The sequence below is a fragment of the Danio rerio genome, chromosome 17, assembly GCF_052040795.2.
Source record: "Danio rerio strain M-AB ecotype USA chromosome 17, GRCz13ab, whole genome shotgun sequence".
In the NCBI taxonomy this organism is placed as follows: Eukaryota; Metazoa; Chordata; class Actinopteri; order Cypriniformes; family Danionidae; genus Danio; species Danio rerio.
In genome coordinates, this window is record NC_141037.1 from 6,427,651 (window position 1) to 6,445,000 (window position 17,350).

General features: G+C 34.2%; 3 protein-coding genes and 1 long non-coding RNA gene across 9 annotated transcripts in view; 2 read left to right on the top strand and 2 right to left on the bottom strand.

Moving 5' to 3' along the window:
- supt3h (SPT3 homolog, SAGA and STAGA complex component) overlaps positions 1-11,388 on the bottom strand; it is a 267,732-nt gene extending 256,344 nt beyond the window's left edge. The window contains exons 1-2 of one of the 3 annotated variants that reach the window (XM_087288936.1): positions 11,152-11,388; positions 125-219 (exon numbers count right to left, since the gene is read on the bottom strand). In XM_087288936.1, the coding sequence (XP_087145062.1) occupies positions 125-219; positions 11,152-11,178 (122 nt within the window). In that variant the 5' untranslated portion in view covers positions 11,179-11,388. Of the gene's footprint in view, positions 1-124; positions 220-9,130; positions 9,214-11,151 lie in introns of those variants that run through there. The other 2 variants (XM_087288937.1, NM_001002625.1) reach the window with 2 other exon arrangements.
- Positions 1-17,350, top strand: part of cdc5l (CDC5 cell division cycle 5-like (S. pombe)) — a 452,249-nt gene that overhangs the window by 359,919 nt on the left and 74,980 nt on the right. The gene's annotated exons all lie outside the window — the stretch shown is intronic.
- The window catches only part of LOC141378508 (uncharacterized), an 842,893-nt gene that overhangs the window by 280,102 nt on the left and 545,441 nt on the right, over positions 1-17,350 (bottom strand). The window lies entirely within an intron of this gene.
- Positions 1-17,350, top strand: part of runx2a (RUNX family transcription factor 2a) — a 169,301-nt gene that overhangs the window by 64,351 nt on the left and 87,600 nt on the right. For all 3 annotated transcript variants that reach the window (XM_087288828.1, XM_087288829.1, NM_212858.2), the window contains 2 exon segments: positions 11,187-11,434; positions 15,101-15,257. In XM_087288828.1, coding sequence (XP_087144954.1) covers positions 11,187-11,434; positions 15,101-15,257 — 405 coding nt within the window.

Consider the following 17,350-nt stretch of genomic DNA (forward strand, 5'->3'; position numbering starts at 1 on the left):
CCATATGCACCGCACACCTTCTTATACTTCGAGTCACTGATGATTTAAAGTGCTCCTTTTATCCTCACTTGCAAGTCACCTTGGATAAAAGCATCTGCGAAATGAGTAAACGTAACAAACTTACATCATGCTCTGCAGCTCAGGAATGAAGCTGGTGGCCTTGCCGGATCTGCTGCTGCTGCTGTTCGCTGTCATGGGGCTCGCAGCGCTGTTGCTCATCTGTAAAACACACACACACAACTTCACACACAACGCCCACTGAAAGCCACTTCACACACCGAACGCTTCCTGAAGCATCCAGAGCCACATGTTTAGAGCCGGACATTAGTGACAGACGGAGAGAGATGAAGTCAGAGACGCTGGACGCTGTTTTTAGCATGCAGGACTGAACTCTTTTTAATGAGCAAAAAGCAGGGCTGGTTAAACTACTGTAGGCAACCAGAGCTGATGAATGAGACTTTAGTTCAAAGCCAACAGCAGACGTGTTTAGAGTTGGTTTTGTTTGAGCGTTTACCAAACGTTTGATCGTGTCAGCATTACACGGCGTGATTAAAAGTGCATAATTATATATTTTCCAAAGAACATTTTAGCGGTGAGCTTGTTCAGAATTGAATTTCCAAACTCAAACTTGCTTTAATATTGAAATAACCTCCTTTTAATGAAATTATTTTCATAGTCATGTGTAGGGCTGCACAATATATCGTCTCAGCATTGATATCGCAATGTGAACATTGGCAATAGTCACATCGTAAGTATACGCAATAGCTATGTTTCCATTCACCTATTTTTATGAGCATTTTGAATACGTGCATTAAAAAAAACAGCAGATGAAAACGTCAAGATGCGCATAACTTTTGAAGATGTGCATAAAACATATACGCATGAGTGAGTAGGATAGAATTTATTCGATAAGAAAAGATGCACATAAATTATGATGGAAACACTTTTCCCGAACGAATTCCAGTATGCTCATTAAAAAAGGTCACGTGATTTTGAAATAAGTGATCATGTGACGACAAAAATGTGTGTGAAAGGATAAACCAGCAGAAAAACATATGCGCATGAGTGAGTAAGATAAATTTTGCAACATAATAAGCGCATATACTACGATGGAAACACTTTTCCTGAACAAATTCCAGTATGCACATTAAAAAAGGTCATGTGGTTTTGTTATAAGACATCATGTGATGATGAAAATTTCCATTTCAGTATTAGTGTTATTATATTATTATTAAGGGTGTCACAATCCTCCAAATCCTCGATTCGATTACATTTTCGATTGTAAAGGCACGATTCGATTCAATTTACGATTATGAATAATTAATTAATTAATGACCAATTAATTATTTGTAGCCTACCGTTTAAACTACCTGACCTGCATGGTCTTTGTTTTACCCATAAACAAATCATACAGTAAATGAATAAAGGCAAGATACACACATAATTACCACCTGTCAATCACTTTTTCTGCGGGACTCGTAAATAGGCAGTGATCTGTGTCGTTATAATGGCGTCGGTAAAAAAGACGCACAACCAACAGAAACCAGCCAACAGTATCTGAGGTGTTCGCTAAAATGACTAAGTACAAGTGAGTGAAAGATTGAAGCAGTCCTCTGACTGCCTGGACCTGCTCTCTCGAGCGCATGACTGTGTGCGTCTGTGTGGTCACGTGATGTGCATTTTCAGAGGTAGAGAGGAAGGAGGGCTACTCAGAAATGCTACACGCCACTGTGGATGTCAAATCGTTGTCGTTCTAAAATGCCATTTAAAAACAAAGACAGTGTAAACAGGGCCTCAGTGTGTACTTTTCGCGAGCGGATTTGCAACGGGGGCGGGCGGAGGATCGCGATGCCGGTGTTGTCTATCGGACGAACCGTACGTAATACGTACATAGCAGAGCTTGCAAAACTGTGTTTTTTTTTTGTCGACAACACGAACGTTGTCAACATAACTCACTGGAAATCCAAAATGCTTACACACCGACGACTTCATTGAAAGAGGAGAGGGTTTAAGTTCTGTCGACGGGTCTCCTGCTTCTGCAGTTTAACAAGCACTTCAACAAGCCTGTTTTTTTCCCGCTTGGCAAGAAAAGCTGACGTGACATGGGGGCGTGGCAGCATTGACGATTCTATTTTTTGATTCGATAATCGAAATTGAGCATAAATTTCGATCGATTTCGATTAAAAATCGAAATCGTGACACCCCTAATTATTATTGACCTCCGGAATCAAGAGCATCTATGCTCAGCGTCTGACACCTTCAAAAGCCACCTCACGTTCACTGCGTGTCAGAATTGCCTTCTAATAAAGTCATTTATTAAATAGAGAAAAGATTCACGCAGCTTCTCCGACCGCAGTAAATGACATTTTATCCTGTTGATATCTGCATATAACCCTAACCCAACATAGATATTTGTTGATGTATACAATAAAATAACAGAAAATACGCAATTTATCCTAAAATGATTAATATTTTATTAAAATATCACAAAATATTAATATCAAATGTGTATATTTTGTACATTGTCTGTACAAACTGTACATAAAATGTACACAAAACATAATTTGCATAATACTGAGAAAATAATTTTAAATAATAGTTGGCATCACACTATTATTTATAAAATTTATTAATAATATATATAAAGTGTCCATCATTTTTGTGATTTGGCTAATAATTCCAGCTCTGTAAAGCAACATTGTTATTCTCTAATGGAGCATAATGTGCTTCACCTGCAATATTGGCATATGTGCCGTCGAGCAGTTCATCACAGCTATCTGCGCAGTTTGCAGTTAGACTTCCTCCAACACAGAGAAAACAAATTAACAGGATGCTGATAAAAGGCCAGAAATGGAGCTTGTCGAATTCAAATGTGCTCATTGTGTGCCTTGCACTGATTTCCATTCAGATTTGAGAGCAGGTGAATCGTCACAACACACCGGCCTCATCTGAATAAAGCTGAAACTGCACGAGCGAGTCAGAAACCACAGCTTCCTACAGCATCAGACTATCAAATCTCTCCAGTGGACGGTCCTTTTCTCACGTAAACCCTAATAATACTTCTGTGCAATCATCATTACAGTGTTGGACCAATAGCCGAGTTTCCATCCTAATGTGAAGGGAATATTTTTAAAGATCCTTTTGTTTCCTTTCATCACAATCTGAAATCTGCTCTATTTAAAATGAGACCAAGTTTTACTCTGTACACCAAAGTGGTGATGACTTTAGAAGACTCAAAATACAGCCCAAACTAACTTTAATCAACATGTATACCAAATGCCTTCAAAAGAGCACCCAGGATATTTTTTAAAAAATGTCCTATTTCATGTTCCTCAAGAATAACAGCAGCACTTGGGGTTGGAATGACATGAAGGTGAATAAACAAAGGCAGGATTGTCATTTTCAGCTAACCTCTTCTTTAATCAGAGCCAAAGATACTTAGAGTGGTAAAGCATTACTTTGCTACAGCAATCCACATGTAAAGTTTTGTTTAGATGTTTTTCAGAGGTGAAACTCAAATCAAATACCCCCAGAATGCTCATATTGTATTTTAATACCATATACATTTATTGGTTTAGAATTTTCCTAAACATATAAGGGACATGACATTTTTCCTTATTTTTTCTATTTTACTTCTGCTACAATCTGACTTCTGCCCTCTTTAAAACGAGACCAAGTTTAACTTAATAGGCAATCCTTTAAGTTGACCATGCCGATGTTAAAAAAAGTGGGGGTGACAGTTAAGAGTTTAACAAGTATAAAACATAAGCTATTATTTACAGACAATCTTCCTCTGCAACACTTCAATCTCATCAATGCTCATATATAACAAACTCAAAAAACGTCAAACCGAAGCGAATCCAGTGTGCACATGCAGAACGAAAAACTGAATTTCTAAACTATGACAAAGCAATGATTTCAGGCTTGTCGTATGACTTTAGAAGACTCAAAATACAGCACAAACTAACTTTAATCAACATGCATCCCAAATGCCTTCAAAAGAGCACCCAGGATATATATAAAAAAATGGCTATTTCATGTTACACAAGAATAACAGGAGCACTTGGGTTTGGAATGACATGAAGGTGAATAAACGAAGGGAAAATTGTCATTTTCAGTGAACCTCTCCTTTAATCTGAGCCAAAGATACTTAGATTGGTAAAGCATTACTCTGCTACAGCAATCCACATGTAAAGTTTTGTTTAGATGTTTTTCAGAGGTGAAACTCAAATCAAATACCCCCAGAATGCTCATATTGTATTTTAATACCATATAATTCCTTGGTTTAGAATTTTCATAAACATAAAAGGCACATAACTTTTTTTTCCTTTCATTTATTTTTTCTATTTTACTTCTGCTACAATCTGACTTCTGCCCTCTTTAAAACGAGACCAAATTTAACTTGACTGCCAATCCTTTAAGTTGACCATGCCGATGTTAAAAAAGTGGGGGTGACAGTTAAGAGTTTAGCAAGTATAAAATATAAGCTATTATTCACAGACATTATAACAAACTCGAAAAGACATCAAACCAAAGCGAATCCAGTGTGCACATGCAGAACGAAAAACAGAATTTCTAAGCTATGATGAAGCAATGATTTCAGGCTTGTCGTATGACTTTAGAAGACTGAAAATACAGCACAAACTAACTTCAATCAACATGCATCCCAAATGCCTTCAAAAGAGCACCCAGGATATTAAAAATAAATGGCTATTTCATGTTCCACAAGAATAACAGCGGCACTTGGGTTTGGAACGACATGAAGGTGAATAAACGAAGGGAAAATTGTCATTTAAGTGAACCTCTTCTTTAATCTGAGCCAAAGATACTTAGAGTGGTAAAGCATTACTTTGCTTCAGCAATCCACATGTAAAGTTTTGTTTAGATGTTTTTCAGAGGTGAAACTCAAATCAAATACCCCCAGAATGCTCATATTGTATTTTAATACCATATAATTCCTTGGTTTAGAATTTTCAAAAACAAAAAAGGCACATAACTTTTTTTTCCTTTCATTTATTTTTTCTATTTTACTTCTGCTACAATCTGACTTCTGCCGTCTTTAAAACGAGACCAAGTTTAACTTGATTGTCAATCCTTTAAGTTGACCATGCCGATGTTAAAAAAGTGGGGGTGACAGTTAAGAGTTTAGCAAGTATAAAATATAAGCTATTATTCACAGACATTATAACAAACTCGAAAAGAGATCAATCCAAAGCGAATCCAGTGTGCACATGCAGAAGGAAAAACAGAATTTCTAAGCTATGATGAAGCAATGATTTCAGGCTTGTCGTATGACTTTAGAAGACTCAAAATACAGCACAAACTAACTTCAATCAACATGCATCCCAAATGCCTTCAAAAGAGCACCCAGGATATTTTTAAAAAAAAATGTCCCATTTCATGTTCCACAAGAATAACAGCAGCACTTGGGTTTGGAACGACATGAAGGTGAATAAACGAAGGCAGGATTGTCATTTTTCAGCGAACCTCTCCTTTGATCAGAGCCAATATAAATCTTAATTCTGTCTGCGAGCGACATGAAACTAAATGTTCCAGAGTGTCACCAAAGCAAAAAAGCGGGGCCCCGTTTTCTTCAATAAACACATCCCGGCGTAAAATTTCCTTCTGTTTTCGCCCCCTCTGTTGGATGAAAGATAAAGCGTTTTGCTTTGACTCGTGAAGGCAGATGGTCGCCATACTGGGCAAAACGAATTCAGATGTGGCAAATGAATCAAGATTACTTCAACATGCAAACGGCTTTGAAAGAACAGAAAAGGGAGCCATTCTATTTATTGCATTTTCCTCCATGTAATTAAATAGTCAGGACTTTTATGTAGCTTCCACGTCTCTCTCCCTCGCTCTTGTTTTGTCATTGCTTTTTCTTCCGACGCCTAGTTAATTTACTCATTTAGTCGTGGGCACGAGATGCAGCGTTCAATTTGTGCTTTCCCAGATTTTGCCAAGAGCGGTAGTCCCTACAGCGTGTAAAGACAAAAAACACGGATGACTCTCGATGATTTGAGGAAGGACGCTTCTTACCACTGCGGCAATAAGAAAGCCCACAAATATCAGGCATTCAAGAGACCTCCAACATATTTACTTCTTCTTCATCCAAGACATCCAACTCAGAGCTTCCGCCGCATGCTGTTTCAATATATACACTCAACTATATTTTTCATTAATTACAATTACCCCAATTCAGCTGTCTCGTAAATTTACAGACGATCATCATAAGTGAGGGAGGAAAAAAATAAAATAAAAAAAAAAATCAGAAACATATTTGGCGCTCGCAGTCGCCGGAGAAGGAAATGTAACTTAATAGTGCGTCTTTCTCGAGGCCCTAATGAAGTGGCAAATGCGATTCGGAGCCATTGGATGTTTTATTTCCCTCCTACATCCTCGCCGCCACACACAGCACAGCCACTAGACCGGCAATCATGCGAAATCCATTTCTCTCACACCGAAACGTGTAGATTAAAGGCTCCTGGACGTGCACTTGGACAGGAAGGAGGAGGAGAAATGGCTCACATATTCAGATCTCCATCATCATTTTTCTGTGTGTGTGTGTGTGTGTGTGTGTGTGTGTGTGTGTGTGTAAGTTTCCACAGAGTCAGACTTCATGTCGAGTGCTGACATCACTCTTCCTACAGTCTTTCAAACAGCCAAGGTTTTACAAACAATACACATGGGGGAAAGTCAGGCTAGACACAAGAGCGTGGATGTGATTTTTTTTTTTTTTCCTATTTTCTTTTTCCAAAATTGACTGTGAAGGAAGAAAAGAGTATTAAACCTCAACGACCACAGACACTGAGATGGAGTTTAGAATAAGAAAAAGGAAACTGAGATGGTTTCCATCGAATTATTATTAAGTAAAACCAACTTATGTTTTCGAAAAGTCATTCGCTGGTTAAAAGTCAAGCGTATAACTTACTATTTAATGCATCTGTGCTGAGGTAATGTTCAGAATTGAGGTAAAGTTGGTTTTATATTCGCACATTCATTCAGTGTCAACTTGAGACACTGCGGATATTGTTTGTTCTGAATATTTGGTCTAAAATCCCAATTATGACATGAAAACAACATTAGCACTATTTAATTGATTGTGAACAATGTATTTTGATAGTCATTGGCTGCTAATATGATTTCCCTATTTAGAATTTGCAAATAATACATTTCTGGTTTAATATTATTAAGGTGAAAGTCTGAATGTGAGAATATAATACCAACTTTACCTCAATACGTTAAGACTAGCCTATCAGATACTGTTACTCCATCAAAAGCGTAACTGCTAACTAAAAGTAACAACTTTCAGACTTCTAAGAAATCAAACAGCTTAAAATGTATCAAATAAAATGATTGACAGTATTGTTTAGTTGCTTTTATATTCGCACATTCGTTCAGTGACAGCTTGTGACACGCTTCAATATCTTGTATACCATGGTACCTTTGAATATTCAGTCTGAAATCACATGCAAGTTCGACTTGAAAACAACATTAGCAATATTTAATTGACTGTGAACAATGTATTTTGATAGTTATTGGCTGCTAATAGGATTTCCCTATTTACAATTTGCAAATCATTCATTTCTGAAAGTATATTCTTAAGGAGAATGTCTGAATGTGCGAAACCAACTTTACCTCAATAAGTTAAGACTAGCCTATCTGATAACGTTACTCTGTCAAAAAGTGTAATTGCTAACTAAAATAACAACTTTCAGACTTTAAAGATGTTGAACAGCTTAAAATATATCAAATAAAATGATTGACAGCATCGTTAAGTGGATTTTATAGTCACACATTTGTTCAGTGACAGCTTGTGACATGCTCCCTATATTATTTACCATGGTACTTTTGAATAATTGGTCTGAAATCACATGCAAGTATGACTTGAAAACAACATTAGAACTATTTTTTTGTCTATGAAAAATTTATTTTTGGCTGCTAATATAATTTTACTATTTAAAATTTGCAAATAAAACATTTTTGATATTACATTATTAGGGAAAAAGTCTGAATGTACTACTGTAATACCAACTTTACCTCAATAAGTGAAGACCAGCCTATCTGATGACGTTACTCTGTCAAAAAGCGTAATTGCTAACTAAAATAACAACTTTCAGACTTTAAAGATGTTGAACAGCTTAAATAAAACGATTGACAGTATTGTTAAGTAGGTTTTATATTCACACATTCGTTCAGTGACAGCTTGTGACATGCTCCCTATATTATTTACCATGGTACTTTTGAATATTTGGTCTGAAATCACATGCAAGTATGACTTAAAAACAACATTAGAACTATTTAATTGATTGTGAACAATGTATTTTGATAGTCATTAGTTACTATAAGATCACTATTTAGAGTTTGCAAATAATACATTTCTGACATTATATTATTAAGGAGAAAGCCTGAATGTGTGAATATAATGCCAACTTTAGCTTCATATCTTAAGACTAGCCTATCTGATAACGTTATTCCGTCAAAAGGCGTAAGTGCAAACTAAAAACTAACAACTTTCAGACTTCAAAGATGTTGAACAGCTTAAAATATATCAAATTAAACGATTAGCAGCATTGTTAAGTTGGTTTTATATTCGCACATTTGTTCAGTGACAGCTTGTGACATACTATATTATTTACTATGGTACTTTTGAATATTCAGTCAGAAATCACATGACTTGAAAACAACAGAACAATTTAATTTAATTAATAAAGTATTTTGATAGTCAGTGGCTGCTAGTATAATTTCGCTATTTAAAATTAGCAAATAATACTTAAAGATATTTTATTATTAAGAAGAAAGTCTGAATGTGTGAATATAGTAACAACAAAATGACACACGACTACCAATGCGTTAAGACTAGCCTATCTGTTAGCTTTACTCCGTCAAAAAGCGTAATTGCTCATAGATATAGCAACTTATAGACTTCATATATGTCAAACAGCTTAAAATATATCAAATAAAACGATTTACAGCATTGTTAAGACAGTTTTAAGCACTTTATGAACCAAAACAATCGACCGAACTGAACAAACAGATCAATCTAAGTCAAGTATTGATATACGTTGACTTTCAACTTAACGGATGATTGTATTTTTACCCTCACGCGTTCATATAACAGCGTTTTTACCTTATGTTAGGAAATATTCAATCCATCCATGTGCTCTTTACACACTGCAAGGCACTTGTCTGTGATGTAAACACTGCTCAGCGCGTGTGGATTTGGCGTCACGCGAAGCTGCAAGGGATTGTGGGTAATGTAGTTTTTAATTCTCATGTAATGTTAGAGCATGTATTTATAAATGATCGCTGCTGTAGTCTTGCTTTTAAACGCGGCGCATGATAAAAGACGCATTTTAATGTTAAAGAGCGCCACCAAAAGAGCTTTTAAGATTTATACAGTTTTAAAATAATCAATAAACGCACTTTTAAAGATATAATAAATATAATATAATATAATATAATATAATATAATATAATATAATACAAGATAAGACAAGATAAGACAAAATAAGACAAAATAAGATAATTAAAAATAAATAAATAAATAAATATATAAATATATATATATGTATGTATGTACAATATACAACAATATAACCAAGATGTTTACTTTGTTTATTCAAATGTATTTTCCTTACTGCCCTTGTGGTCAAAAATAGTATTAAACAATGTATTTGGATTTAACTTTAATATTATTTTAATATTTTACTTATTTTACATATATTTTTTATAGCATTGTTCAACAAAGACCATTAGAGTATAATTAATATTACTACAATTATTATTTTTTTTATATTCGTCATATATATTATTACTACAATTATGTTTTCTATTTATAACTGTTATATTCCTCATTGACACATATTTAAATAAACAAAATCAGTGATTAAACACTATTTTTAGAGATTTATAATAAGAATAATAATTATAATAATAATAAAAAAACAACATGTAAAAACTCCCAAAATTACAAAATAAAATGTTCCCTTTCCAGCCTTAAATTATAAAAGCATATATAGAGAGAACAAAAATGCTCATACATTTTAAATACATACAAAACATTTACAAAATGTTAAATTAAAATAAGAAAAAAAAAATCATAATAGGTCACAAAACTTTTTCAGTAGCTATAGTTGTCATGTCATTGCTTAATTCTACTGTAGTTGTTGTCTGATCTTGTATAATATTAACTTCAGCCTGGCTCTTTATCTGCCTTTAGAAATAGGAAATGAGTCACTTCTCTTCTCTGCTTGTTTGCTTTCAGTCTGGTTTTCAATGAGGTGCGTTTCTCCCTCTCAATATGAGCCTTTATGTGCCTTAATACGAGAGAAAAGTAGCTTGCTGCAATAAAAATCGATAACGTTGTAGCCTATTTTTCACTCTTAGTTCTTAATCATCCTCTAGGTGTTGAGACGTGTGTTTATCTTTACATTTACTTAAAGATGTGCTGCTGTATAAAAGTGTCAGCATGAAATCTGGATTGCTTTATAGTAAAAAAAAAAACAGCCTGATATCAAACCACACAATTGCTCATTTATTTTGATACCACGAAATGGTGCTCGGAGACATGACGTGCTCGAGACTCATCAGCATAATAATCCTCCTGCTTCTGCATATATATATAAACCACAAAAAAACCTGAGCTCACCCAAGTCCCTGCCTCCAAAGACAAACCACACAACGAGACAAAAACACTGCGGCTTTTCCAGCGCCTTCATCTTTCAAACCACAACCTCTGGAATCACCTTTTTAACCCTTCGCAAAGCCTATAGATGGAGAAAGAAAGATATTAAGGGCTTTTTTTCCTTGTTGCAAACTTTCTTTTTTGACTTCTTCATGGTGGCGCGTTTTGAGAAGCGCGCTGACGCGAACGAGCGCGCGTTATAATGCGAACCCTTCGCGATTTTACCACGGATTTTAAACTTTCTCACGACGAAAATCACCTCGTAAATTATGTCTTAGTTCAACCATGTGCGATTATATCCACGCGAATCACCTGTAGGAGCGCGTAAAGCTCGCGCGTAAAAGCGGATCCGAACATATCCAACTTTTTCAGGACGGACTTCACACATCATCGCATCTAGTTTTAATTGAAAAACGCTGACATTTAGCTGAGGTGTTTTTTTTTTAAAGTGTACTGTAGCTTACCTTTGCTGACATTGTTGTGATGCGCATTCCGGTAGATCCGAGCACCAGCCGCAGGTTCAGTCCGCCGTCCAGCAGCCTTCAGCCGGTGGCGGGGAAGATGAGCGATGCGCAGCCGGAGCCGAACGCGGTGGTGCCGAGACTCCGACCTCACGACAACCGGACCATGGTGGAGATCATAGCGGACCACCCCGCCGAGCTCGTGCGCACGGACAGCCCCAACTTTCTGTGCTCGGTGCTGCCGTCTCACTGGAGGTGCAACAAAACGCTCCCTGTGGCGTTTAAGGTCAGAAAGACGCTTTAATACTTACATTATATGACATTATAGCTATATGAAGTGTGAGAAAGATGCTTTATTACTAACATTATGTGAGTTTATAGATGTGTTATTGTATAGTTAACATTTGTTGTGTCAGAAAGACGCTTTAATACAAGCAGTGTGAAGTTACGTGAGATTATATAGGCTATATATTAGTCAACATTTGAAGTAAATTAAAAAATGTTCGCACTATTCACACTATTAATAACCCATTAGCTAACACTACTATAGCTTAATAAACTACTAATTAGCTGTTTATCAATAGTTAGTAGCATAAGGTAGACGTTGTGTTTAGGTTTTGGGTAGGATTCGGAATATACACTAAAAAGCATACTTTATATGAACAGTTAATATCTTAATAATAGGCAATAATAGTGTTTTGTATCCTAAAGTGTTACCAAAAGGTTTTTCAAACTCATGAGACACGAATTGGTGTTGTTAAATAGTTTTAGGACACATTTGAGGGACGGTTTTGATTCACTTCATAATGTTGACTACCGTGTGAGATTGTATATGTGAGATTATATTATAATCGTGACTATTTGCATTCACGTTAACTAGGAATCTCTTGATCTGTTTACATCGATTTTAATATAGATCAGATCTTTTAGATTGGTGTACGAGTTACAAATTTTAATCTCTTTTACAGAGGCTTGGCCAAGATTCAAAACCGCATTAAAATACATAATAGCAACAGTAAGGTTAATTATAATTGACTTAGAGTATGCTTTTTTAATTTTTAGGTGACGGTAAACACAGTTAAACACAAAGTTTAATGCATATAATCAAATTTTTATTACTTTACTTTTTCGAATGTAGCCTACACGATGTTTTTATTGCATTATTATTATTATTTCTTTAAATAGATCTTGTGGTTTAATATATATATATATATATATATATATATATATATATATATATATATATATATATATAATTTATTTATTTATTTTTTTTAAATCGGATGTTTAGCTACTGATATTTTAAAAGGACTATTCCTGCAGTGCTGGAGAGAAGTGAAATCTGAGCGATTTGAGGCTATTCATAGATACAAACGCATGCAAGTTTAATCACATGGCATTAATTACACATACAACTAATAATACTTTTACCCAAAGACATCGAGGGTTTCATGCAAGTGCGTTTGGAGTGTATCAGTAGCAGGATGACTTTCAGAATCGCTTTGCTGGGTCATTTATTTGAGCGTGTGTTAGTGAAGCATGCAGAACTAAACAACATGAAAACGCTATTTTAGTTTTAGTTGCATTTATTTATATTTATCAGTAAATTTGAGAACAAGTCAAGATATAACTTAATTGGCTTAGAACGTTGCTTTTAATAAAACAGTAAAGTTAATTAGCAAAATACCCTGTAAAAATGCTGGACAACATGAAGGAATAATATTAACTTGTTGTTTTTACAAAACTATTAAACTCATTTTAAATATGTAGTTTGAACAACAAGCATTTTTTGTGCGTGTTTTTCTATTTTATGTATTTTTAATATTAATATTATTTTATAATTGATGTGAACTCATGTTAAAAAATAGATTTTGAGTCTTTTGAAGAAATAGATACCCTTTTTAGTGTACACTCATTCAAAGGTCTGCAGTTACTTTGCACAGTAAGAAAAGTTGCAACAAAAATAATTAATTTAATTAATTAATTAATAATTAAGTCATGTTTACTTATTTTGAGGTAAATTTACTTATCTTTATTTATATTAATTAATCTGACTGAACATGTTGAGTTAAACTTTGTATAAATATAAAAATGTAGAGACCTGAATAACTCTGTAAAAAATGCTGGGTTACACACAATTCCTTCATGTTGTCCCAACACAAATCGATTAAGTTAACTTAATTGTTTCAAAAAAATGATGTTGTCCCCTCCCCAGAAATGTAAGAATCATGTTGTTTCAACTTATTTTAAACAAGTAGTTTGAGTGCAAACATCATTTTCTTTTTTGAGTGTATTTTTCTTTCTGGCCATATGTAATTTTTAATATTAATATAATATTTTATGATTGAAGTGAACTCATGTTCGGAAAAATAGATTTTTAGTATTTTGAAGAAATAAATACTCTTTATAGGGTAAACTCATTTAAAGGTCTGGTGTATTTAAGTTACTTTGCACTGTAAAAAAAATCTGCACAAAAAATAGTTTACTTGATGCATGTTTACTTATTTTTGAGGCATTTTTACTTATATTAATCAATCCGACTGAACATCTGGAGTTAAGACCTGAATAACTTTTTTTTTTTTAAGTACACTGTAAAAAATGCTGGGTTACAGGCAATCAATTTCTGTTGCGACAACATTAAAAGAATAATGTTAACATGTTTGTTTTTACAAATTTAAATAGATTAAACATAAAACTATTAAGATTTCCCCCCTAAAAAAAGAATTGCATTGTTTTTGTGTGTATTTTCCTTTCTAGCAATAAGCAATTTTTAATATTAATATGTAATTTTAAGATTGAAGTGAACTAATTAAAAAAAAATAAAACATTTTCAGTCTTTTTAAAATAAATACCCTTTATAATGTTAGCTCATTAGAAATACTTATGTATTTGAGATACTCTGCACAGTAATTCATAGCAGCTTAAAAATGTTTATTTGAGACATATTTACATTTCTAGTTATCTCAACTTATATCAAACAATCAGACTGAACATATTAAGTTAAATTTGTACAAAATATAAAAAATGTAGTTTATATATATATAAACTACATATACATTAAACTTATTTTTTAATGTTCAATCAATCCTCCTAAATTCGTAAAAAAAATTAAGTTAATCATGTCTTGGGACAACATGAATAATTCCTTCTTATATAGTTGCAAACAATTGAGTTAATGGAAAGAAAATAAATTAAATTTAGTAATGTTCAACTTAATTTGTTTGTATAAATTCAGCCCAAATAAACTGTTTACAACCATTTAACTTAAGAAAATAAGTGAATCCAAGGAATCATCTTTAAAACATTTTTTTTCAGTGAACCCTATACCTCCTACTTATATGTGGAACCCTGCATTTGGTACGGAGTACTTATTTTAAGTAGTAAAGTAATTATTTTTAAGCGTAAATGTGTCGTCATGACTTTTTGCAAGATCATTTTTTACATTGTGGATGTTTTCTGATCATTTTAAGGAATATTTTGCTCAATAAAAGCCATCCAGCTGTAGTTTACAGCTATATTTGGACACTATGAAAAACACACTGTTCCTTCATGTTGTCTTAACTCAAATGGATTAAGTTAAGTTCATTGTTTTTACAAATTTAATTGCATTTAACACAATTAAGTTTTCCCAAAAATACACAAGAATTGTGTTGATTCAACTCATTTTAAATGAGTCTAAAGTAGTTTGAACAAGCAGCAAAAGTCATTGTTTTGAGTGTAAATGCTATTTGCAACGTCATTTTTAACAGTGTGAATGTTTGCTGATCATTTTCAGGAATATTTTGCTTAATTAAAGCCATTAAGCTGTTGTTTAGAGCTATATTTGTTGGTACTGCTCTGTTCGCACAGTTGTAATACTATATATTATAGTGTATAATGAGTCTGGCAGGCCTGTTTTCATCAGTATGTGTATGTAAACAGGCTGACCTGAGCGCATGTCTGTCCTGTTCAGGTTGTGGCTCTGGGAGATGTTCCTGACGGGACGGTGGTGACGGTAATGGCTGGAAATGACGAAAACTATTCGGCTGAGCTGAGAAACGCCTCCGCTGTCATGAAGAATCAGGTGGCGCGTTTCAACGACCTGAGATTTGTTGGCAGAAGTGGAAGAGGTTGGTGCTTTAATTGTATTTATTCTTCACTGGCCGCTTGGTTTGCTTTGGCTGAATCATAAAAAGGGTATAAAAAAAATCACGTAAGACGTTTGGTTTACAATGAATGACACGCTGGAAATAAAACGGCAGCACAATCCAGATGTAAGTTTCACCCAGATGAAATGCTCTGCTTATTGATTCAAAGTGCATAGATGGCTTCTGTGTGACCTTCTAAAGAATATATGTAAAATGTATGTGTATATATATATATATGTATATATAAATAGTTGAAGTCAAAATGATTATCCCTCCAGTGATTTTTTTTTCAAATATTTCCCAAATGATGTTTAACAGAGCTAGGAAATTTTCGCAGTATTTCCTATAATATTTTTTCTTCTGGAGAAAGTCTTATTTGTTTTATTTCGGCTAGAATAAAAGCAGTTTTTAATATTTTTAAAGCATTTAAAGGTCAATATTATTAGCCCCTTCAGCAATATTTGTTTTGATTGTCTACAGAACAAACCACTGTTATATAATGGCTTGCCTAATTACCCTAACTTGCATAATTACCCTAGTTAAGCCTTTAAATGTCACTTTAAGCTGAATAGAAGTGTCTTGAAAATGTCTAGTCAAATATTATTTACTGTCATCATGTCAAAGATAAAAGAAATCAGTTATTAGAAATGAGTTATTAAAACTATTATATTTAGAAATGTGCTGAAAAAAATCTGCTCTCTGGTAAAAAGAAATTGGGGGGGGGGGTATTAATTCAAGGGGACTAATAATTCTGACTTCAACTGTATATGCAAATTGCAGCATTTTACAAGAACGCAGTGTGGGAAACTGTCCAAGAGTCAAGAGTTGGTCAAACATTGAAAAGAAATGAGCTTCAGAACTGGAACAGAATCACAGAAAAGCCTCTTTATTATTATTTTACAAAAGGCGTCCAGCGATTTGAGTGCTTCCATGTTGAGGATAAAGAAAAAAAAGGGTGTGTTCTAATATATATCTGTCTCTTATATTCTCAACCCTTTCACAGGCATGTACATCTAATATCGTTCCACTACATTCACCCTGCCACCCAATAAGGTATATACAGTTGCAGTCAGAATTATTAGCCCTCTTGTTACATTTTAATGTATTTATATATTTAATATTTTATATAATTAATATCTAATATTTAAATATAATAGTTTTAATAACTCATTTCTAATAACTGATTTATTTTATCTTTGTCATGATGACAGTAAATAATATTTGACTAGATATTTTTCAAGAAACTTCTATACAGCTTAAAGTGACATTTAAAGGCTTAACTAGGTTAATTAGGTGAGTTAGTGTAATTAGGCAAGTCGTTGTATAACGATGGTTTGTTCTGTAATTCATTCATTCACTTTATTTTCGGCTTAGTCCCATTATTAATACAGGGTCGCCACAGCGGAATGAACCGCCAACTTATTCAGCACGTTTTTACGCAGCAGATGCCCTTCTAGCCGCAACCCATTTCTGGGAAACATCCATACGCTCTTATTCACACTCATACACTACGGACAATTTTAGCCTACCCAATTCACCTATCCGGAATCCGGAGCACCCAGAGAAAACCCATGCGAACGCAGGGAGAACATGCAAACTTTCAAAAAATTGAGCAGCACACTGGAGCAGTGGCGCTATCGCCTCACAGCAAGAAGGTCGCTGGTTCGAGCCCCGGCTGGGTCAGTTGGCATTTCTGTGTGTAGTTTGCATGTTCTTCCTGTGTTGGCGTGGGTTTCCTCTGGATGCTCCAGTCAGAATTATTCGCCCCCCTGTTTTTTTTTTTTCCCAATTTCTGTTTACCAGAGAGCAGATTTTCTTTTCAGCACATTTCTAAACATAGTAGTTTTAATAACTCATTTCTAATAACTGATTTATTTTATCTTTGCCATGATGACAGTACATAATATTTTACTGCATATTTATCAAGACACTTCTATACAGCTTAAAGTGACATTTAAAGGCTTAACTAGGTTAATTAGGTTAATTAGGCAGGTTGGGGTAATTAGGCAAGTTATTGTAAAATGATGGTTTGTTCGGAAAACAAATTAGCCTGAAGGGGCAAATAATTTTGTCCT